Source organism: Mandrillus leucophaeus, unplaced genomic scaffold, assembly GCF_000951045.1.
Source record: "Mandrillus leucophaeus isolate KB7577 unplaced genomic scaffold, Mleu.le_1.0 Scaffold5, whole genome shotgun sequence".
Taxonomy (NCBI): Eukaryota; Metazoa; Chordata; class Mammalia; order Primates; family Cercopithecidae; genus Mandrillus; species Mandrillus leucophaeus.
In genome coordinates, this window is record NW_012105364.1 from 4261158 (window position 1) to 4284226 (window position 23069).

The following is a 23069-nucleotide window of genomic DNA, read 5'->3' on the forward strand; positions in this document are numbered from 1 at the left end:
CCTGTAATCCCAGCTACTTGGGAGGCTGAGGCAGGAGAATTGCTTGAACCTGGGAGGCAGAGGTTGCAGTGAGCCAAGATCATGCCACTGCACTCCAGCTTGGGTGACAGAACAAGACTCGTGTCTCAAAGTAAATACATACAATAAAATAAAGTGAATGGTTCCATGAATCCGCCCGCCCTAGGATCTACTAAACAAAGAACTTTCTTTGTTAAGGTTTTCCACCGACAATGATTTCAAGAGCGAAGGGAAGTATTCAAAAGTCTACGCTTTGAGGATGCAGAAAAAAACGTACCCTCAGCTCACCTTTGCTCCAGTCCATGAGAGAGGTATGAGGAAAGATGGTAAGCTTCTCTCTTTCAAACGCAAAGGCTTACTGGACTGAGATGTGGGCTGGAGATACAATCCATGAGGATTATAGATGTGGCAAACTGGCTTCTCTCGTGGTAGTCCTGGAGACTATTTTTCCCTATAGCATGGAAGCTAATAACAAATAGAGGCTCAAGAGGTGCAAAGCTTCCGACCCTGTTTAAATCCTCAAATTTCAAGAAAACTGTAGCAGTGTTTACTAAGCTATATCACCCAGCACTTTAAGAGTTTTTGCCACATTGATGTATTATTTGCTCCGTTAATTTACTTAGCATTTTTCTTCAAAAGGATTTTAAAAAATTCTTGTCCTAATTAATACTGTATCATTGACATCATGGTTTTGATGTACAAATTATATGTTTTTCTGAAACACTTAAGTCAAATTTATAATAATGAAATTTTAAAATGTTTATCTATGTATCACCTAGAACCACCCAGTGGTATGCATATTATACTTTGAAGAAAAAACTGCTCTAAAAGGGCCAAAGGATAAGTCTGTGTGTCTTAGAGGTATAAAAGTCTCTGGGATTGGGGTAGGGAATGGGGTAGAAGGGGCCTGGAATAAAGTTGTATGGCAGAGGGTACAATGAGAATCCTCCTCATGTATTATCAATTATTTAACAGTATTTCTAGGGTTCCTACTAAGTGTTAGACATTTATCAAGCACCAACAATAGCACTTTCAATATGTGAAAGAGATGAAACAGATTATAAAAGGCCTTGAGAGGCTGGGGGTGTCTGTAATCCCAGCAGTTTGTGAGGCTGGGGCAGGAGGACTGCTGGAGGCCAGGGGCTTGACACTAGCCTGAGCAACATAGTGAGATCCTGTCTCTACAAAAATTAACTTTAAAAAATTAACAGGGTGTGGTGGCATGCACCTGTAGTCTGAGCTACTTGGGGGGCTGGAGGAAGGAGGATCGCTTGAGCCAAGGAGTTTAAGGTTGCAGTTAGCTGTGATTGTACCATTGCACTCCAGCCTGGGTAACAGAGTAGACCCTGTCTGAAAAACGAACAACAATAACAAAACATAAATAACAAAAATAACAATAACAAAATATCAAAAATACCACAATGCCTTAAATATTATTTAAATAAGGGTTTGGATTTTATTCAGTAGGCAGTTTGGACCCAATGAAGAATTTCAGGGCACTGAGTACACATTTGTGATTAGATGCGTAATTGGTGGGTCCTCAGACTTCACCAGCTCATGGTTTTAAGACAAGGTTCATTTCTCCTACTAGCTTTCTCTCCTCAAGCAATTTCTGAGACTCCCTAAAGTGTCCTTGCCTTTCCCACAAAGCCATTGTAGTGATTGCTCAACCCCTTTGTCAGTCATCCTCAGTCCAAATAGTCCTGATACCAGAGCCTGGAGTCATATTATACCATCCCTTAACTGGCTTCTTCAGGCTTCTCTGCTCCTGCTATACCTATTTGCCACCACACCCCACCCCATTTTCACCTACTGCTGCTCTTAATTCCGTAAACACTGCACAGCTAAAACCAACCTGTGGTATTAAACAAAACTTCATAGATACACAGAAAAGCTGAAGAACAGCAGAGAATGATTTATCTTGCTTTACAAGGGGCTAGTCTTAGGGTCAGCTTCAAATGTGAACTCAGGTCCTTCTACTTCCCAGCAGGTCTCCAGGGCATTACCCATTCTTGGGAACCTCTGGGCCTATATTATCTACACTGTGTCTGCCTAGGTTCCCAGTACTCTTGGACCAAGGAAGAGGAAGAGGATGTTTCCTTCCCCAAAGCCTATTTATTTTCACCTCCAGAATAAATGCGTGCAGACTTCTATTTCCTTCAAGGAAAACTCCACCTACAAAGTATGACTTGAACTTTACAAGCCATATAAAGCAAACATAGTAGTTAATAATAGTACATTTAGCCAAGCCGGAGGTAAATCTTAAATGATACCGTATGTAGGATATCAACAGTTCATCTTAAATCTATATTTAAGGGAAAGAATTTCCCTAGGATGTAGAATGTAATCTAGGTTAGAATTTCTCTAATTTTGCAGGGGCACGATCCTGTTGAGTATACACTCAATTTACATTTCTAAACAGTAATGCCACTGAAGCCAAAGGCGAAGTTTCTTAGCCACACTCTTAGACAAGAGAACAGAAAGCCAGCATACACTCAGAAAGAGGAACATGAGTTAGGAATGAATGCACGTTAATTTAGAGAGTTTCTTAAGTGTCAATATGGTGTCAGACGGAATCATTGAAAGAAGTAGGCTTGAACAAAGAAAGCTCTAAACAGGCAGTGTGTTTTACACTGGGTTTTGATGAAATGAAGGAATCCAAAAATTATAAAATAGGTTGGGAATGGTATTACACGGTCCGAAATCTTTAAAGACCAGCCTTTAAAGGTCCCTTCAAGTGGGTCTCCTTCACATCTCACATTAAGCATCCTTCGAGTACTTCTGAAAAGCCACGTTCACCAGGGTGCCTGTGCTTTGTCGTAGCTTCCAAGAAGTCAGCGAGTGAAAGGCCGATTTCCAAGGTGATTCGGGAACCACTGACACTCGCATCGCTCCTGGAAGAGATGCCCACCAGAACCGCGCCCGGGGAGAGCGCCTTCCGCAACGGGAGGGCCCCGCAGTGGATTATCAAAAAGGCCACGGTCATCGGGTGAACACAGAACCCTCAGTCCTCCCGCCTCGCTCTCCTGAGACTGAGGGGTCCGCAGAGGTCGCCAACCAAATAAAACCACATTCCTGCTGCTGCGGGCGTGGGCTCCCGGGTCACGGGTCGGGAGGGTCTGGCCAAAGCCTCCGGCGGCTGCGGAAGCAGGAGAGGGCGTGGTTGCGTCCCCGGGAGACTAGGGAGGCCGGGGAGGGCGGGCCTTGGCCCCGAGTGACGGCGCGGCGGCCCAACCGGCGTGAGAGCGCGGGGCCGGCCTTCCTGCAGCCTCTTCCGCTCTCCGGCTGCAGCGCCTGGGACGGTTGCGGTGGGTCTGGGCGTTGGGAAGTCGTCCAAGATGATTAAAAAATTCGACAAGAAGGACGAGGAGTCTGGTACGCGCGGGGCTTCCGAGGCCCACCCTCAGCCGCGGGACGCCCCTTCCCCCGCCCGCCGCCACCTGCTTTCGGGCCGGCGGGGCTGGGGGCGTGGGCGCCGGCGTGCCAGGGGGCCGGAGCTGGAGCCGGCCCCTCCCCTCCCCTCCCCTCGCGGCCGCCGGGGGCCTGCCCGTAGCCCCTCCCCCAGGCGCCGGAGCCTCCCTTCGGGCCGCGCGCTCCCGCCCCGGCGCCCGCGCGCGCCCCGTTCCTGCTGCGGCGCATCCGCACCGAGCCGCCTCCGCCCCTTCGCGCAGGCCCCCGGCGGGGGCGAGAGCGTGCGCGCGTCTCCGCGGCCAGGGGTACTGGTAGGGTCGGACCCCGAGTGGGAGCACCCTGTTCCCGGGGCTGGGGTCGACGGCACAGGGTGTGTGTGTGGAGGAACATTCAGGTGCCTGGTACCTTATCGTTTTCCTGGGACCCCTGGCTCTGTCCGGTTCCCCGGGGGCAAGACTGTGCCTTGGGACACAGCTCGTTGAATGCTCAGGCGTCCAGAAGTGACCTGCGTTTTGATACCCGTCTTTGGTCCAGTGCAAATGGGGAAGATGCCAAGCATCCTCAAAAAGAAAAAAATCCCAGTGTTTGGTAGCATCTCCCACGGTGTGAGAGGGGGTTGGGTTAATCAACCTCCACGACCTCTTGAAGGTTTACGTCTGCATGATTCTCTGGGAAACTTCGTTTCTGCCTCTCCTTAAGTGTTAGAAACACACAAACTAGTGCTTACCTAAGGAAATCAAAAACACCCTACCACAATCTCATTAATCTTCGTTGTGGAAATGACACATTTGTAACATTCATGGAAAAAGAGGGCAGGGAAAGAAGACACTCATTTTGGAGAGGGTTGGTGCAAAAGAGAAGTCTCAGCTCTTTGAGTGTGGCAGTGACGGAGCCAGGATCAGAATGATTTCATTCAGTTTGTATGCATATTAGCAATGATTATCACTGTGCCATCCAAGTGTTCACTTACCAAGCATTCAGTACCCTTCTCTGGAAAATACATAAGTTTGTGTAAAACAGCTATTCAGGACATTTTTTTGTTTTATACATAGGTAGTGGCTCAAATCCTTTCCAGCATCTGGAGAAGAGTGCTGTTTTACAGGAGGTATGACTGGGGAGCATTTTGTGCCTTTTCTTTTCTATTCTGTTTTAGAGTGGTGGGCAGCGAATTCCTGGGCTACTGTGATCACAACACCCAAAATAAGGAACGTAACAGAGTTTAGGGAATATAGATTTAAGGGAAAAGGAAGAGGGGTTACTTGTCACACGAGAATTTAGAGCTTACAGAAATGCAGAGACATGAAGACTGTTACAGGTTGGGAATTTTAAATGTAAGAAGAGGTGTTTAGTGCAAGGTTATTGAAATCAGTTATCTGTATTAATGTCATTGTATTAGTATGATACAGATCAGTATTGTGATCCTTATTTAACTGGTATAGCCCGTAAAGTTGAAGTAGTCAACCTAAGGGAATGAGTTGGAAAGTATAGGATGGAAAATCAAGGCCACATGTAATAATTTATCAGATGCTTTAGTAAATTGAGAACTATAGACCATGTTCTTTGGATACTGTGATTAAAAATAGTCTGTATTAAAGTTGATTCTCTATAATCTGTGATAGAAAAGGTAGAAAAATAACAGTGTTTTTTATGTTTTTTCATAGGCTCGTATATTCAATGAAACTCCAATCAATCCAAGAAGATGTTTGCATATTCTTACGAAAATTCTTTACTTACTAAACCAGGTAAATTACTTTTATTTTCCTCAGATAAGTGTGTCCTGGAATAGAAATACTGAAGATTCAATGAAATACTTTATGGAAAGTGTAAATATTTATTTATTTTAAATTCACTTAATTTTAACATATATAACGTTTGGTTAACAAAATAATATGTAAGACTTGAGTATGAGGACTATGACATATATAGGCTGAGTATACCTTATTTGCAATGCTCAGAACCAGAAGTGTTTTAGATTTCAGATTTTTTTGGATTTTGGAACATTTGCAGAATACATACTGGCTGTTCCTACTCTGAGTATCCGAAATCCAAAATGCTCCAATGAGTGTCTCCACTGAGTGTTATATTGGCACTCAAAAAGTTTCTGATTTTGGAGCATTTCAGATTTTGGATTTTGAGATTAGAGATGTTTAACCTGTACTTCTTTTTCATTCTTGAGATCCTAAGCTAGTGATGCACGTAGTAGATTCTCAATAAATCCTTTGGTTTCAGTTTAATGAGTACTAGTTAGAACATACTGTTTACATGTGTTTGGAGATTTTCATGTTTTTCTGAAAATACAGTGCAAGATCAGGCAAATTCCAGGTATTTTCTTTCTTTTGTGTGTAATCATGATGTTTTAAAGCTTTGATTTTTAATATTCAGATTTTATATTTATTATCCCTACCTCACCATTGCTATTAAAATAATTCTGGGCAGTAGCTTAACCATTTTATGTGCCTTGATGTCCTTTTCTCTACATGGGAATTATGATAATACCTGTTACAGAGTTGTAATGACTAAATGAGATCATTAGTGTAAAGCACTGGGAATAGTACTGAACACATAGTAAGCATTCGGGAATAGTTTTCCTTCCATCATTCAGCAAATATTTATTGCATAGCTGCTGTGTCCTGTGCACTGTTTTAGGTGTTGGGGATATAGCAGACAAAACCAGCAAAAAATATTTGCACTCATGAAATATAGATTCTGCTTGCTACTATTGTTATTAATTTTCTTTTTTTTTTTTTGCCCCAGACTTAAAAAAAAAAAACTCATGTAATGTCTAGGGCCTTAAAAAATATGATTTTGTTTCATGGATTCATATTCCCTCAATAACAGTGGGGAATTGGTTCCAGGACCTCCATTGGATACTAAAGTCCATAGATGCTCAAGTCCCTCATACAAATGGTGTAGTATTTGCATATAACCTACACATATCTTCCCATATATTTTAAGTCATCTCTGTGATTATAATACCTAGATTATAATCTCTAGATTATAATACCTGGTACAATGTTAGTGCTGTGTAAATAGTTGTTGTGCTGTATTGTTTAGGGAATAATGACAACAAGAAGACATCTGTACATGTTCAGTACAAACCCAGGTTTTTTTTTCCTTGAATATTTTTTTTCAGGTCTGTTATAACTTTATTGATTTTATTTTTGCTTATCTTTTTTTTATTATTATTATACTTTAAGTTCTAGGGTACATGTGCACAATGTGCAGGTTTGTTACGTATGTATACATGTGCCATGCAGGTGTACTGCACCCATTAACTCGTCATTTACATTAGGTATATCTCCTAATGCTATCCCTCCCCCCTCCCCCCTCCCCACAATAGGACCCGGTGTGTGATGTTCCCCTTCCTGTGTCCAAGTGATCTCATTGTTCAGTTCCCACCTATGAGTGAGAACATGCAGTGTTTGGTTTTCTGATCTTGCGATAGTTTGCTGAGAATGATGGTTTCCAGCTGCATCCATGTCCCTACAAAGGACACAAACTCATCCTTTTTTATGGCTGCATAGTATTCCATAGTGTATATGTGCCACATTTTCTTAATCCAGTCTGTCACTGGTGGACATTTGGGTTGATTCCAAGTCTTTGCTATTGTGAATAGTGCTGCAATAAACTTACATGTGCATGTGTCTTTGTAGTAGCATGATTTATAATCCTTTGGGTATATGCCCAGTAATGGGATAGCTGGGTCAAATGGTATTTCTAGTTCTTGAGGAATCGCCACACTGTTTTCCACAATGGTTCAACTAGTTTATAGTCCCACCAACAGTGTAAAAGTGTTCCCATTTCTCCACATCCTCTCCAGCACCTGTTTCCTGATTTTTTAATGATTGCCATTCTAACTGGTGTTAGATGGTATCTCATTGTGGTTTTGATTTGCATTTCTCTGATGGTGAGTGATGATGAGCGCTTTTTCATGTGTCTGTTGGCTGCATAAATGTCTTCTTTTGAGAAGTGTCTGTTCATATCCTTTGCCCACTTTTTTCCTTGAATGTTTTCAATCTGAGGCTGGTTGAATCCACGGATTCAGAACTCATGGTTATGGAGGGCTGATTGGAGGGCTGACTATATGTGTCTATATACGTATAGAGGGACACATAAAACATAAATATATGCCATATACCTCAGGTGGTTTACATATGGTGTTAGGATAACCATGGTTTCCAATTTGAATTCTAAGAGAATATTTTATCTTTACTTTGTTTTATGACTGAAGACCTCATTCAGAGATTTAATAAAGTTTTCTTGTTTATAAATGAGGACTAAACAATGAGCACATAGTTTTTTATTTTTTTAATTTTTCTGAGATGGAGTCTCGCTCTGTCACTGGGCTGGAGTGCAGTGGCGTGATCTCGGCTCACTACAAGCTCCACCTCCCTGGTTCAAGCGATTCTCCTACTTTAGCCTCCCGAGTAGCTGGAATTACAGGCGTGTGCCACCACGCCTGGCTAATTTTTGTATTTTTAGTAGAGACGGAGTTTCACCATATTGGCCAGGTGGGTCTCCAGCTCCTGACCTCAGGTGATCTGCCCACCGCAGCCTCCCAAAGTGCTGGGATTACAGGTGTGAGCTACTGTGCCCGATCATCAAGCACATAGTTTTAAATAAAATGTATCTGTTCACAAACAACATAATCCCTCTGTGTCGGCATATAAGAAACATTTAAAGCATAGTCAATTGGGTTTAACTTTTCGTAGCACACGTTGTGTCCAAGTTGGCTAAATCCATTGTATAAACAAAAGTTCTGAATGGTCAAAGTTGATTGAGAGTAACATATATTTTTATGTTGGTTATTACCTTTTCGATGAAGCAGCTCATGTTGAAACATTTAATTATCTTGATAAGGAAATTACCAAGCACAGCATAAACACAATTAACTATATAAACAAGTTTGGGAACATACATTTTATCTTTGCCTAGTCCTTGGTAGAGCTTTATAGAAAGATACTTTTGAATTTCTGTGAGAGTTGACATATCTATGTGTTTTCTGAGTTTCACGTAAAAAAGTAGGATGTAAGGTTTTCCTATATAACTAAAAAACACACAGACTTCTGGGTGTTCAGTAAATAGTTATGAAAGAGAGATAAATCTCTTGCTGATGAGCAGGCTGGATACACTAATTTTTTAAGTAAGTATAAACTTACTGTACTTTGTCTTTCATCCTAAACTGTCAGTATTTTTCACCAAAATTTATTCTTATACCTATGGCAAATAGATTGAAGACTAGTTATATTTTATGTGGAATCTGAAGCTCTGAAAAGTGATTGAGTGTAACATATTATTATATAGGATTGCTTTTATTGAAGACATTAGATATTGAAATGGTAATATTTGAGGTAATCTATGATCTGAGATGTTTTGAAATACGTTATCTAACACTTTTTCACTGCTCAGAAAATGTAGTTCCCAGATCAGCAGCATTTGCATCACTTGTTAGAATCACTTGTTAGAAATGTCAAATCTCAGGCCAGGCGCGGTGACTCACGCCTGTAATCCCAGCACTTTGGGAGGTCGAGGCGGGTGGATCACGAGGTCAGGAGTTCAAGACAAGCCTGGCCAACATGGTGAAACCCCGTCTTTACTAAAGACACAAAAAATTAATCAGGCGTGGTGGTGCGCACCTGTAATCCCAGCTAGTTGGGAGGCTGAGGCAGGAGAATCACTTGAACCCGGGAGGCGGATGTTGCAGTGAGCCAAGATTGTGCCATTGCACTCCAACCTGGGCGACAGGGTGAGACTTCATCTCAAAAAAAAAAGAAATGCAAAATCTCAGGCTTTACCACAGAGCCACTGAATCAGAATCTGCATTTTGGCAAGATCCCAGGATGAATTCTCATGCACGTTAAAGCATTTGAAGCTCTGATCCAAAGCATGTTTTTAGGGGCTTGAGCCAATATTGAGCTACATAGCAGCCCCTTAAGCCTAGTTTTTTTATACGATGAATCTGGTTCCTGCCCTTTTGGTTGGTCCCCTTCTTGCCACTTTGCTGAGATTCCTAATAGATGGTTCCTTACATTTTAATATTTATTATGCTCCTATGACATGTTAGGTGTTGTGCTGAGCATTAGATTATAGATGTGATCTCTGCTCTTAGGCAGTGTAATAATAACGTCCTATTGTGAGTGCTATAATTTTCTGCCTCCTTGTAAACTACAGTACTTCAGGGAGATTTAAAATAGTTTCTACTAAAAGGTTAGAGACTACTATGCTAGAACTTTTAAGCATGGTATGTGATACTGAATTATTTTAAACAAGGGGGGATAAATGACCATGTGGGTTTATAGATTGAAAGCCAGAAAAATTGCAAAGGCAAAATGTTTACAAAGAGATTCTTTTTTCTTGAGTTCTAAAGTATTTTTGCAGAAATAGAAAATCCTGTGTGTGTATGTGTACATATATATGAATACATATATTTTAAAGTTTAAAAATTGTTTTAAATTTTACTTAGGGTGAACACTTTGGAACAACGGAAGCTACTGAAGCCTTCTTTGCAATGACGCGATTGTTTCAATCTAATGATGTAAGTCTTTTTTTATTTTTTTTACGATGAGAAAACTCCTTTTATTTATTTTTCCCAGGGAACTAAGAGTGTTCTAAATTAGGGAGTGTTGCTTGAAATGTTTTAAATTATTTGACTGCTTACAAAACTTATAAATGTTCATTATAAGACATGAAAATGGAAGAATTAAAGTATGCAGTTGTAAAACTCTTCCTCTGCAGATCTACTGTGAAGTCATAAAGACTGTCAATACCTAGCTTCTGGCATGACACTGTAAAGGTGGACTGATAAAGAAGTCAGTGCACATAGCTACCACATTTGTCAGTTTTTAGTCAAGTTTCTGGTGGGCCTGGGGTTGCTGTTAGTCAGTGGGGCTGGCAGTTGAGAAGAAGAGATGGATGTGGAGTGGGGAAGGGGAATAAGGAATGGAATAAGGAAAAAGAAAAATGAGTGCAAACTAAACCTGCCTCTCATTACCTTAGACCACCCTGACCTTCAGAACATATGTCTGCTGCTTTTTGTCTGTCTTCTAAGTGTGGTGTACATTTTTCTTTTGCCTAGCCCTAAGGTAGAACCATACAGGGAAGGTAATTCTGGAATATCTATTTTCCAGCTTTCCATTAACATAAATTGGCCAAATCTTGCAGTTTTTTGGTATGTATTGCATATCATCACACGTCACATTTTGCGTCAACCCCCAGAACCTCCTGAGATTTGAGTCTTGTTACAGATCTAAATAATGAGAGGTTTTAGGAGTAGATCTTCAGGAAGATCAGCAGTCCCCTGTAATGCAGCTGTGTCAGGGGAGGCCATTATATACTCTATAGGCAAAGGGAGACTAATTTCCTCACATATGGGATAAAGGACTGACGCTTCTACTGGCAAAAGATGTGGCAGAATTTAGGAGTTTGGGGTACTTGGCTTCATCAGAGTCTGCCCGTGTATCCTCATTCCACTTTTCAGGGCCCCATTCCTTGGCAATCAAGGTCCTAACTTTAACATAAGATGTCCTGCAACAGTGTGAATTGAATTTGCATTGTAACTGAGCCACTGCAGGATATGCTTTGTAGAAATCTCAGCCCTGTGGCCACATAATATAAGGCTTTCTTATGAAGGCAGTTAATAGACTTCTGGTCCCTTACCCAGATTTGAGTGGTGCATTTAAAACTCTGAGCTCATCATTTTCTTTTCTTGAGAAAAGAATTCTCCAGTGTACCTAGAAACAACTAATTAACCCATTATACAACTGATTTTTACTAAAATCTTCTATGGCATCATCTACTTAGTTACTCAAAGTTTTGTCTTCTATAGGTCCTTGTCTACAGATGATAATTTTAAATATTTTGCCACTGCATGCCATGGACTACTAGTAGCCCCTTTATCATTGGAAACTGGTCATTAATACCTTCAATCAAATCAGAGAAGCAACTTCAGGTTCATATCTTTAAGGTGTTTTTTCCTTTTAATCACTTCCTGTACCAGAAATTCAGGGTTCAAACAGGGAAACAGAACTACTATGAGTATTGTGGAATTAGATGTTTATTAGAGGAATTAGACTAGAAAACTAGGCAGGTTGAGCTGCTGGAGTGGGGTTCAGAGGGAGGCTGTTACACAAGTCATGGAAGGCTATTCCTCTTTTGTGGCTCTGCTTTTGCTGCCAGGTGTCTTCCCAAGGCTGCTGTTACTCAGAGGGCTGGCAGTTGGGAAGAAAAGCTGGACATGTAGTGGAGAAAAGGAAGCAGAGTAAGAAAGAAACAGAACGAGGACAAACTTTTGAAGCCTGTAGCACAGAGGTTTATATTAAGAAGATGTGAAATTTTTTTGTAGGAAATGGATTAGGGAAATGTAGGATTGTTCGAAGGGACTAATAGCCTGTTGAAGTTAGTGCTCATGAATTTAAAATATTACCAGGTAGCATGGTGAATGTTTTTCTCCAACTACAGCCTGCAGGTTAAAGCATTGAAGGCTCAGAGATAGGATTTAATCAGGATTGAAGTTTTGCCAGGTTAGTAAACAGAGGGAGAAGCAAAAGTTGAGTGGTTGAAACATTGACTGTGAAATCTTTGGTTAGGAGGGAAGCAAGAACGGGGCTGACAGGGACAGCAAAAAATTGATAGGATCGGTAGATTGTAGGTCAAGAGAGAGTGAAAAAATTTTGGAGTCAGGAGTGTGAGTGCTTGGACATGAAATTAGAAAAGGATGCTGTTACTGTTAGAGGCTGTGGCAGTGGAATTGGGTGATCATTGTAGGGAGGATGGCATCATTGGAGAAGAGGAGGTCAAGGAATGAAGAGGTCAGAGGTTTAGAGATACCATCTGTAGGGATATTAAAATCACCAATACTTATTACTGGGATTGTATTGGAGAGACAGTGAAGAAGGTACTGGTATTTTTTAAAAATAGGGGAAGTAACCTGGGTTTAATGGACAACCAGCAATGGTAGCAGGTGACATAGTATAAAGGCATAAGCTTCCCCACCTGTAGGCCTCGTGGTATGAGGGTTATGGGAGAGAAAACAGCCGCTGTTTCAGAGGGTTGCCGGAGGATCCCTGGGAGAGAGCCAGGTTTCAGTTAGAGAAAAAGATGGGAACATTCAGAGAAGAGTTTGAGAATATAGGGGATTTTGCTGATGAAAGTGTCAGAGAATATAATGGCGCTGATTAGAAGGATGGAAAATGGCGTGAGACGAGGTGCTATACCCGGATGCAAGGAGTAAGTCTGCAGGTTATGAATAATGACCAGAATATTTTAGGCTTTTTGAAGTAACTGAGGTAAGTAGCCATGTACAGCATGATGTGATTAGTTTTAATGGTTCCTTAGGCAAAATACGGAATTGAGGGAGTGATTGTTTTGGGGCAAAGAGAGGTAGAGATTTTGCCAGAAGCATGTGGAGCTCCTTCCATTACCAGCATTCCTTTACCAGAAGGTTGGTATTCTTCTATCGTTGTTTATATTAACACATGAGGATCATGTATGTTTTTTTCTATAATCAATACTTTGCATTTTTGTGTGTCTTTAAGTATAAAAATAACATCTTCATATTATTTTGCAATGTTGTTGTTGTTGTTTTTGAGTTGTCGCCCAGGCTGAAGTGCAGTGGTGTGATCTTGGCTCACTGCAGCCTCCACCTCCTGGGTTCAAGCGATTCTCCTGCCTCAGCCTCCTGAGTAGCTGGGACTATGGGTGCGCGCCATCATGCCTGGCTAATTTTTGTATTTTTAGTAGAGACGGAGTTTCACCATGTTGGCCAGGATGGTCTCGATCTCCTGACCTCGTGATCTGCCCACCTTGGCCTCGCAAAGTACTGGGATTACGGGTGTGAGCCACCATGCCTGGCCTGCAGTGTTTATAATTAATACATTTTTAAGATTTACCTGCTTGTTACATGTAGTTCTACTTTATTTACTTTCACTACTGTATGGAATTCCAATATGTGAATATACAGTAATTCTATTCATCCATTCTCCCATTGGTAGATATAAGTTGTTCCCACATTTTACCTATTACACATGATACTGCACACAATGTTTATGTACAGAGTGAGGCTTTTTCTGGAGTAGATACCTACAAGTGGAATTTCTAGATAATGCTTGTTTTTTGACAGTCATGTCAAATTGATCTGTTAGATTAGAGGTTGTATTAAATTATACAGACACTGCTCCAAATCCTCACCATTTCTTATTGCCAGGCCCAAGTACATGCCATTTGGAAAATATGATATGGCATCTTTTTGTGGTTTTAATTTGCATTTTCATGATCATCGCTGAGGTTGAAACTCTTTTCATATGTTTAATAGTCATTTTGCTTTTGTCTCTGAATTGCCTGTTGATATTCTTTGTTTATTAAATTCCTCCCACTGACCTATAGGTTAAAGTTTTTAAAACCTTTATAGTCTTTTTAAAAATAAAATAAGCCCTATTGAATATAACTTATATACAATAAAATTCACCAATTTTAAGTGTACAGTTTAGTGAGTTTTGACCATGTATAGAGTCATGGAACCACTACTACAGTCATGATATAGAAACTTTTCACCATTCCAGAATATGTCCTTATATCCATTAGTTACTTGTTCCCTCACCCGAACTCTAGCACCTGTTCTACTTTCTGACTACGTAGTTTTGCATTTTCTAGAATTTCATTTAAATCTAATCATATAGTACATAGTCTTGTGTGATTTTTATGTCTTGTTTCTTTCACTTAGCTTATGGCTTTTGTGATCCAATTTCTTATATGTATCAGTACTTAGTTCCTTATTATCACTGAATAGTATTCCATTTTGTGGAGATCATCTGAGTGATTTATCTGTTTGAAGTATATGGATTTTGGTTTGTTTCCAGTTTATGGCTATTGTGAATAAAGCTGCTAAAAGTATTTCAGTACAAGTCTTTGTGTGAACCTGTTTCCATTTCTCTTTGATTAATATCTAGGAGTGGCGTTGTCGGATTTGCATTTCCCTAATGATGAGTATCTTAAGCATATTTTCTTTTTTTTTTTTTTTTGAGACGGAGTCTCGCTCTGTCCAGCAGGCTGGAGTGCAGTGGCGCGATCTTGGCTCACCGCAAGCTCCGCTTCTCGGGTTCATGCCATTCTCCTGCCTCAGCCTCTCGAGTAGCTGGGACTACGGGCGCACGCCACCACACCTAGCTAATTTTTGTATTTTTAGTAGAGATGGGGTTTCACCGTGTTGGCCAGGATGGTCTCAATATCTTGACCTCGTGATCTGCCCACCTTGGCCTCCCAAAGTGCTGGGATTGCAGATGTTAAGTCTCAGTGCCCAGCCTAAGCATATTTTCATTTACTTATATGTCATCTGTATATCTGCTTTGATGAAGTGTCTGTTAAAATTTGGTACCACTAAAAAAATCAAGTTGTCAGCTGGGCGCGGTAGCTCACGCCTATAATCTTAGCACTTCGGGAGGCCGAGGTGGGCAAATCATGAGGTCAGGAGTTTGAGACTAGCCTGGCCAACATAGTGAAACCTGTCTCTACTAAAAATACAAAAAATTAGCTGGGCGTGCTGGCAGCCACCTGTAATCCCAGCTCCTTGGGAGGCTGGGGCGGGAGAATCCCTTGAACGCAGGAGATAGAGGTTGCAGTGAGCTGAGATCATGCCACTGCACTCCAGTCCAGGTGACAGTGCAAGCCTCTGTCTCAAAAAAAAAAAAAAAAAAAAACTTGTCATCTTATTGAGTTATAAGTTTCTTTATATATTCTGGATAGAAGTCCTTTATCAGATAGGTGTTTTGTAAATATTTCCTCCCTCTCTGTGGCTTGCCTTTTCATTTACTGGACTGTTGTTTTTTTTTTTTTAAGTATAGTTTTACATGCAGTAATATTCATCCTTTTGAGGGTATTGTTCTATGAGCTTTGACAAACACATACAGTGGTGGTATCACCACCACAATTGAGATTTAGAGCATTTCCATCTCCTTAAAAGGTTCCCTCATGTTCCCTCTTTATCATCTACTCCTCGTTGCCTCCTCAGCCCCTGGCAATCTGTTATCTCCTTTCCGTCCTTGTAAATTTGCCTTTTCCAGGAAGTCATATGAATGATATCATATTGTATGAAGCCTTTTGTGAGTTTCTTTTCAGTTACTTAGATGATGCATATGAGATTCATCCATATTATTGTTTGTATCAGTAGTTTATTTTTATTTTGTCATCCTATTCCATTGAATGGATGTACCTGTCTTTTATCTGTTTGCCAGTTGAAGGATATTTGGCTTGTTACCAGTTTTTGGAGATTATAAAGAACATTGCTATAAACATTCATGTTTTGATTTTTGTATGAACATACATTTTTATTTCTTTTGGATAAATGCCTGGGAGTGGGATTGCTGGGCCATATGTAGGTGTGGTACATTTAACTTTGTAATAAACTACCAACTCATTTTTCTAAAATGTTTGTAATCATTCCCACAATCACTGTATGAGAGCTGCAGTTTGCTCTGCATTCTGGCCAGCACTTTGTATTGTTGTTTTTATTTTTGTTTTTAATTTTAGCCATTCTGATAGGTGTGTAATGGTATCCCTTTGTGTCTTAAATTTGCATTTTTCTAATGGCTGATGATCTCAAACATCTTTTCATTTGTATTTTTACCTTCTATATGTCTTCTGTTGGTGAAGGATTTGTTAATGTCTGTTGCCCATTAAAAAAACTGGATTGTTTATTTTCTTATTGAGTTTTAAGAGGTCTTTATGCATTCTGGATACAAATCCTTTATCAGATGTGTTTCACAAATATTGTCTCTCAGTATGTGGCTTATGTTTTTATTAAAGTCTTTCAAAGGGCAGAAGTTTTAAATTTTGATGAAGTCCACTTTATCAAATTTTTTTCTGTTACAGATTGTGCTTTTTATGTCATATCATAGAAATCTTTGCTTAACCGAAGGTGACAACGATTTTCTCCTGTGCTTTTTTTCTGGATGTTTGTGGTTTTATATCAATTATCTTATGATCCATTTCATATTAATTTTTGTATATAGTATAAAGTAAAGGTTGATTTATTTTCACCTCTTTCCTCTTCCTCCATCCACTCCCTCTTCCTTTTCTTCTTTCTTCATTTTCTCAACACATGGTTCTGGAACAATTGCATATTCATATGGAAGGAGAAAGGGGAGGGGGGGAGGAGATGATGAAGGTGATTTTGTTTCATTGACCTATATGTCTATTCTTTCTTTAGCTCTATGCTGTCTTGATTAACTATAGGTTTAAAATCTACTATAGTAAGTTTTATGGTGCATATCTTTCTATTTTTCAAAATTGTTTTGGCTCTTTTGGGCCCTTTGCATTTCCATATGGATTTTAAATATAATATCTATGTTATATATAGATAATATAGAAATATGTAGATATATAGAAATAGACAAATTATATTATATATAATATAATCTTTTTTTTTTTTGAGACAGAGTCTCACTCTGTCCCCAGGCTGGACTGCAGTGGCACTATCTCGGCTCACTGCAAGCTTCGCCTCCCGGGTTCATGCCATTCTCCAGCCTCAGCCTCTCGAGTAGCTGGGACTACAGGTGCCCGCCAACACGCCCAGCTAATTTTTTGTATTTTTAGTAGAGACAGGGTTTCACCGTGTTAGCCAGGATGGTCTTGATCTCCTGACCTCGTAATCCACCCACATCAGCCTCCCAAAGTGCTGGGATTACAGGCATGAGCCACTGTGCCCGGCCTAATATAATCTTTTTATATAGATATAAAAAGCCTGCTGGAACTTTGATGGGGCTTGCATTAAATCTAAAGAGCAATTTTAGGAGAATGGACATTGTAGCACTATTGAGTTTTCTTCTTCACAAACATGGTGTATATCCCTTTTTTCAAGTCTCTCTAACTTCTGCCAGCAGCATTTTACAGTTTTCAGTGTACAAGTCTTGCACATATTTTGTGAAATTTGTCCCTAAAGTAGATAGTATGTTTTGATGCTCTTGTATTTGTATTGTTTATTGGTAGTCTCTAGAAATTAAATGAACTTTTGTATATTGACCTTTTTCTTGTGATCTCCTTAAATGTTTGTTAGAGTTCACTATTGAAGCTGTCTTCTTAGTGGGAAGGCTTTTCGGGGTTAATTAACTTCATTAAAAAAATGTATATATGATGCCATTCAGGTTATTTGTTTTCTTGAGTGTGCTCTGGTAGTTTGTATCTTTCAAGGAATTTCAGCTAAATTGTTGTTTGCATAAAGCTCTTCATAATATTCCTCCATTCTTTTAATGTCTGCAGAATCCTTAGTGATGTCTCTTCCTTCATTCCGATATTGGTAAATTGTATCTTCTCTCTTTTATTCCTAGGAAGCTTGTCTAGGGATTTATAAACTTTATTGATCTTGTCATAGAACCAGCTTTCTGTTTCATTGATTTTTTAAAATTATTTTTCTCTTCCAAACTAATTGTGCAAAAAGAAAAAAAAAAAAGCTAAAAAATCAAACCAAAAGAAGGGGAAAAAGAGAGGAAGAGAAACATAGATCAAACAGGACAAACAAATCATATAATGACCTGGTAGATATAGACCCAAATATATCATTATCCACATTAAATGTAAATGAAGAGCACAAAGATCATTTATGAAAAATTGACTGTATATTGAGCCATAAAGCAAGACAACAAATTTCAAAAGATTGAAATCATGTAGACTGTGTTCTTTATTTACAATGGGATAGTGTTAGAAATTAATAATAAAAGAATAACTAAATCAATCGCCGTTTATTTTGATAGTAAGAACATTTTTTTCTGTTTTGTTTATAGCCATGGTAAAGTAAATGGGCTGGATTTACCCTGCTACTATAAATACCTAGAAAATCAAACAAAATTTATGATGTAACATTTTCAGACATTGGATAATAGGTATCCCAGGACTGTGATCTGAAGAAGGGAAACTAGGTCAGTCCTAGGATTGTGCTAGATCATGGCCCGGAAACAGATTACAGGCCTAGCTCTCTCTCAGAGCTGAGAAAACGAATGTAGGTTAGGAGCCAAGAAAGCTCGAGTTTGTGAAGCAGAATACCAAAGAAGAAGGAGCAGGAGAGAAAAAGAGGGCGGGGAAGAGAAGGAAGGAGGAGAGGGAGGGATTCCATGATCTGCTGAGGACTGTCCCTTGAGTCTTTGGTTAAGTAAAAACTGATCTGTGTATGTAAAAAAGGAAACTACTGAAAGCTAAAGAAAGAATCTGAAAAACAGGGCTCCGAATAGTTTGTATTCCCACCAGTGAGAGTGGAAAGACCTTATATTGCATAAGACATCTGGTATAGTTCTCAAAAGGAAACCATACATAAGTAATTATTACCTAAGTAATGGGAATATATTATAACCTTACACTAAAACTTTAAAAAGCCCATAAGTAAGCCTCAAAGTGGGGGGGAAAAAAAAAACCGCTAGTCCTGGGTAACCTTCCCTCACGACAGAATAGAGTTCAATACTATGTAAGATCATGCAACAAAATAATAAACTTCACAATGTGCAGCATCTAATAAATTATCAGATATGCAAATAAACAGGAAATATTATCTATAAACAGGTGAAAAATGGATCAGCATACACAAACCCAAAATGATAAAGGTGATGGAATGAGCAGATGATGTCATTAGAACAACTATTAACGTGGTCTATATGCTTAAGAGTGTATAGAGAGGCATAACAAAAATAAAGCATAAAATAGGAGAGATACAAAGAGATCCAAATACACTTCCCAAAAATTAAAAAAAAAGAAAAGAAATGTATAAAATGAAAACTACACTACATGGGGTTAATAGCAAATTAGAGATGTAGGACAAACAAACAAACACACAAACAAAACCCAGGGTTATTGAAGACAGCAGTAGAAGTGGTCCAGAATAAAGCAGAGAGGAAAAAAAGACAGACTAGAAATAAGCAGAGCATCAGCAACCTGTGAGATAATACTTTGGAAGTTTTTTTTATTGTTTATACTCAAAATTGCAGTGGGTTTTTGACTTATCAAAATCGAATACTCATCTCTGTGTTTTCCCTACTCATGGGAAATTCGAGAGTCTTAGGATACTCTGATTCCTTGTACATATATGAGTATATCAACATATGTATGTGTGTATATGCATACACACATGCACATTTACATTCATATATTCTATGCTATCATTTGCTTGTGAGTCTTGTTTGTTCATTGTGACTTACTCATGTCTTTAGCACTTTTTAAAAACTCTTCATTCCTTACTCTATTTCTGAGTTATCTGGGATGATTTTCCTTGTGCTTGAAGAATATAACTTTGAGAATCTTATTTTCCTAGACGTTAGATAGTAAGATCCTTCTGTGGCTATGAATGTTTGGTTGTGTTCATTTCTAGCATCTGTGAATTTATGTTAATTTTGTCCTTGGCTACACATTTAAAATTTTTGTTTCTATTTTATTCAGCATTTCTGTGTATTTGTTTATGCAGTATGTTTTAGTGATTAAGAACACATTTTTTGCCAACATTTTGTATTGTTTGTCTTTTGAATTTTCACCATTTTGGTGGGTGTGAGGTAATTTCTGAAATGTGGTTTTAATTTTTCATTGGATAAGTAATTTTCATTTCCCTGATGACTAATAATGTTCAGCCCCCATTTTTTTGTGTTTTAATGAAATTTTTTTTTTGTATCTCTTGTTTTCTTCTGCTTCTCACAGAACTTTTTTTTTCTTTTTTTTTTAATTGGGGTGGGATGTTCTTGAAATTTTGATTCTTATTTTTTGTTTTCTTCTCATAGTAGCTTTGATCTGCCCCATGTGTGTGCCCGTATTATACTGACTTTCTGTGTGTGTGTGTTTTGTTTGTTTGTTTGTTTGTTTTTCTGTGTTTAATCACCGCGAGGATCCTTACTCTCTTCGCTTTCCTTAATGGGTTCAGTAGTATCAAGGTTTTCTCCATAGCTTGGCCTCTGGAGCTGCATCTAATGTATTTGGGTTTCTCTGCTTAAAATAAATTTGAGGTTACTCAGTAAGGACAGACTAGAGGAACCTGGTGTCTGGCCGCTGCCCATTTATCCGTAGTGTGTGAATAAATCAGAGATCCAGTTGTGTCGGGGAGAGTAGATGGAGCATTGTTAGCTTAGTACTTACTTGGATCCGGGTATTCATCTAGAAATCTCATTTAGGGTTCAGGAGAAAACATCGGTATACACTGAACTGAGGAAAGTGCCGAGTTTGCCCATTTATCCCTACATATTTTTTAAAAAACTTAAAAAATATGTTTTCCAGGAATAAGCCTTTAATTAACACTGTACACTGTCTCTACTGAAAATACAAAAATTAGCCAGGCGTGGTGGCAAGCACGTGTAATCCTAGCTACCTGGGAGGCTGAGGCAGGAGAATTGCTTGAACCCAGGAGGCGGAGGTTGTGGTGAGCCGAGATCGCACCACTGCACTCCAACCTAGGCAACAGAGCGTAACTCCATCTCAAAAAAGCAAAACAAGACAAAACAAAAAACCTATGTCTTTGGACTCGAGCTATCAGAGTCTAAGTTTGTATCTCTCTGTGGAAAGATCCATATAATTGAATTTTTAAGTTTTTACCTTTTGTGTCAGTGCATCCGTTGTGTTTAGGAAATACTAGTATTCTGAATATTTTCTCACCCAGATATTAATTTTTTTTTTTTTGGTAGATGAGACTCTCTTAAGAATATCTTTCTAAATATATATCTACTTGGGTTCCTCACTTCAAATAATTTAAAAAACCATTTCCTTATGAATAATCTGTTACCTTTTATAAATAATTTTTCAGCAAACATTGAGGAGAATGTGCTACCTTACCATCAAAGAAATGGCTACCATCTCTGAGGATGTGATAATTGTCACAAGCAGGTATGTGAATGGTCAAAATCTAGGATGAGATACTTACATATTTAGTGGAATATTTGCTGTTTGCTCTCTGTTGATTTTATTTTTTGACCATAAGCCAATAGGAATTTAAAAGAATATAATATCTTAAAGCATTCTTTTCTAAAATGAAGTTTTCATCATGTGAAAGCCATCCTTATCTGATAAAGCAAAGGAAGAAGTTACAAAAGATAATATTGATAGATTTGAGTGCATAAAAATGTTCATAAAAATAGATAAAACTGGCTGGGCACGGTGGCTCAAGCCTGTAGTCCCAGCACTTTGGGAGGCCGAGACGGGCGGATCGTGAGGTCAGGAGATCGAGACCATCCTGGCTAACACGGTGAAACCCCGTCTCTACTAAAAAATTCCAAAAAACTAGCTGGGCGAGGTGGCGGGCGCCTGTAGTCCCAGCTACTGGGGAGGCTGAGGCAGGAGAATGGCGTAAACCCGGGAGGCGGAGCTTGCAGTGAGCTGAGATCTGGCCATTGCACTCCAGCCTGGGCAACAGAGTGAGACTCCGTCTCAAAAAAAAAAAAAATAGATAAAACTAAAAAGTAAGTGATAACATGTACACTGAAATAAAATATTTACAACAGATACATCAAAGGCTAGCATCTGTAATATATAAAGAACTTTTAAAAAGAAACAAGTGATAATTCATCAAATAACCAATAAATATTTGATGATAATTCATCAAAAAGGATCTAAATGTCTTTAGATAGTCTCACTAGTAACCAAAAAACATAAATTAAAAATTCAAGAATGAGGTATAATAGTTTTTATTCATCAAACTGGCAAAAAAGCAAAAAGGCAGTATTCAGTACTTGTAAGGGAGACATACCCTTGTACAAAGGAGATGGAGTAATAAATTGATTCAATTTTTCTGGAAAGCAGTTTAGCAACATTTGTTGAATAATTGAAAGGTTTTATCCCTTTGACCTAGTAAGGCCATATCTGTGGAACTATCCTTGGAAAATAATCAGACATAACACAGAAAAACTTACATATATTGATGTTTGTTGCAACACCATTTACAGTAGCAAAAAGAACAAAACAACTTATGTGTCTACCATTGATAAAATTATTTAATTAACCATATTGTCATGTTATAAAATATTTTAAATTTTGGAGATATTTTTGAAACATCTGATATTAATAAGTTTTCATAAACTGCTAAATGGAGATTGGAGTCAATCTACGTATTCCATATAGTCTCACTTTAAAGAACATTTTATGTGCCAGATGTGGTGGCTCACGCCTGTAATCCCAGCACTTTGGGAGGCTGACGCAAGTGGATCATCTGAGGTCAGGAGTTCAAGACCAACCTGGCCAACATGGTGAAACCCTATCTCTACTAAAAATACAAAAAAATTAGCCAGGCGTTGGTGGCATGCTCCTGTAATTCTAGCTACTTGGGAGGCTGATGTGGGAAAATCGCTGCAGCCTGAGAGGCGGAGGTTGTGATAAGCCGAGATCGTGCCACTGTACTTCAGCCTGGGTGGTAGAGTGAGACTCAGTCTCAGAAAAAAAAAAAAGAACATTTTGTGTGTGTGTGTGTGTGTGTGTATATATATATATATATAAAGTATGGATAGAAGTTACACGGACTTTGGATGGTTGGGATTGTGGCTGATATTTGTTTTCTTTAAACTTTTTATAATTTGCAAATGTCCTAGAATAAGTATATATAGTTTATAGTTCTAAGTGTATAATAAACATTATTTTTAAAGTAGTTGCCTTCTTAATTACTATAACTCATTGAAGTGAATCTGGTTTTATATAACAGAATA

General features: G+C 39.0%; 2 protein-coding genes across 4 annotated transcripts in view; both read left to right on the forward strand.

Moving 5' to 3' along the window:
• Positions 1-3379, forward strand: part of TSGA13 (testis specific, 13) — a 26964-nt gene extending 23585 nt beyond the window's left edge. For 2 of the 3 annotated variants that reach the window (XM_011995851.1, XM_011995852.1), the window contains 2 exons: positions 217-344; positions 2842-3098. In XM_011995851.1, coding sequence (XP_011851241.1) covers positions 217-344; positions 2842-3011 — 298 coding nt within the window. In that variant the 3' untranslated portion in view covers positions 3012-3098. Of the gene's footprint in view, positions 1-216; positions 345-2841 lie in introns of all 3 variants that reach the window. The other variant, XM_011995850.1, reaches the window with a different exon arrangement.
• The window catches only part of COPG2 (coatomer protein complex, subunit gamma 2), a 164301-nt gene continuing 144504 nt past the window's right edge, over positions 3273-23069 (forward strand). The window contains exons 1-5 of the mRNA XM_011995847.1: positions 3273-3393; positions 4482-4534; positions 5091-5171; positions 9893-9964; positions 21182-21261. Coding sequence (XP_011851237.1) covers positions 3357-3393; positions 4482-4534; positions 5091-5171; positions 9893-9964; positions 21182-21261 — 323 coding nt within the window. The 5' untranslated portion in view covers positions 3273-3356. The remainder of the gene's footprint in view (positions 3394-4481; positions 4535-5090; positions 5172-9892; positions 9965-21181; positions 21262-23069) is intronic.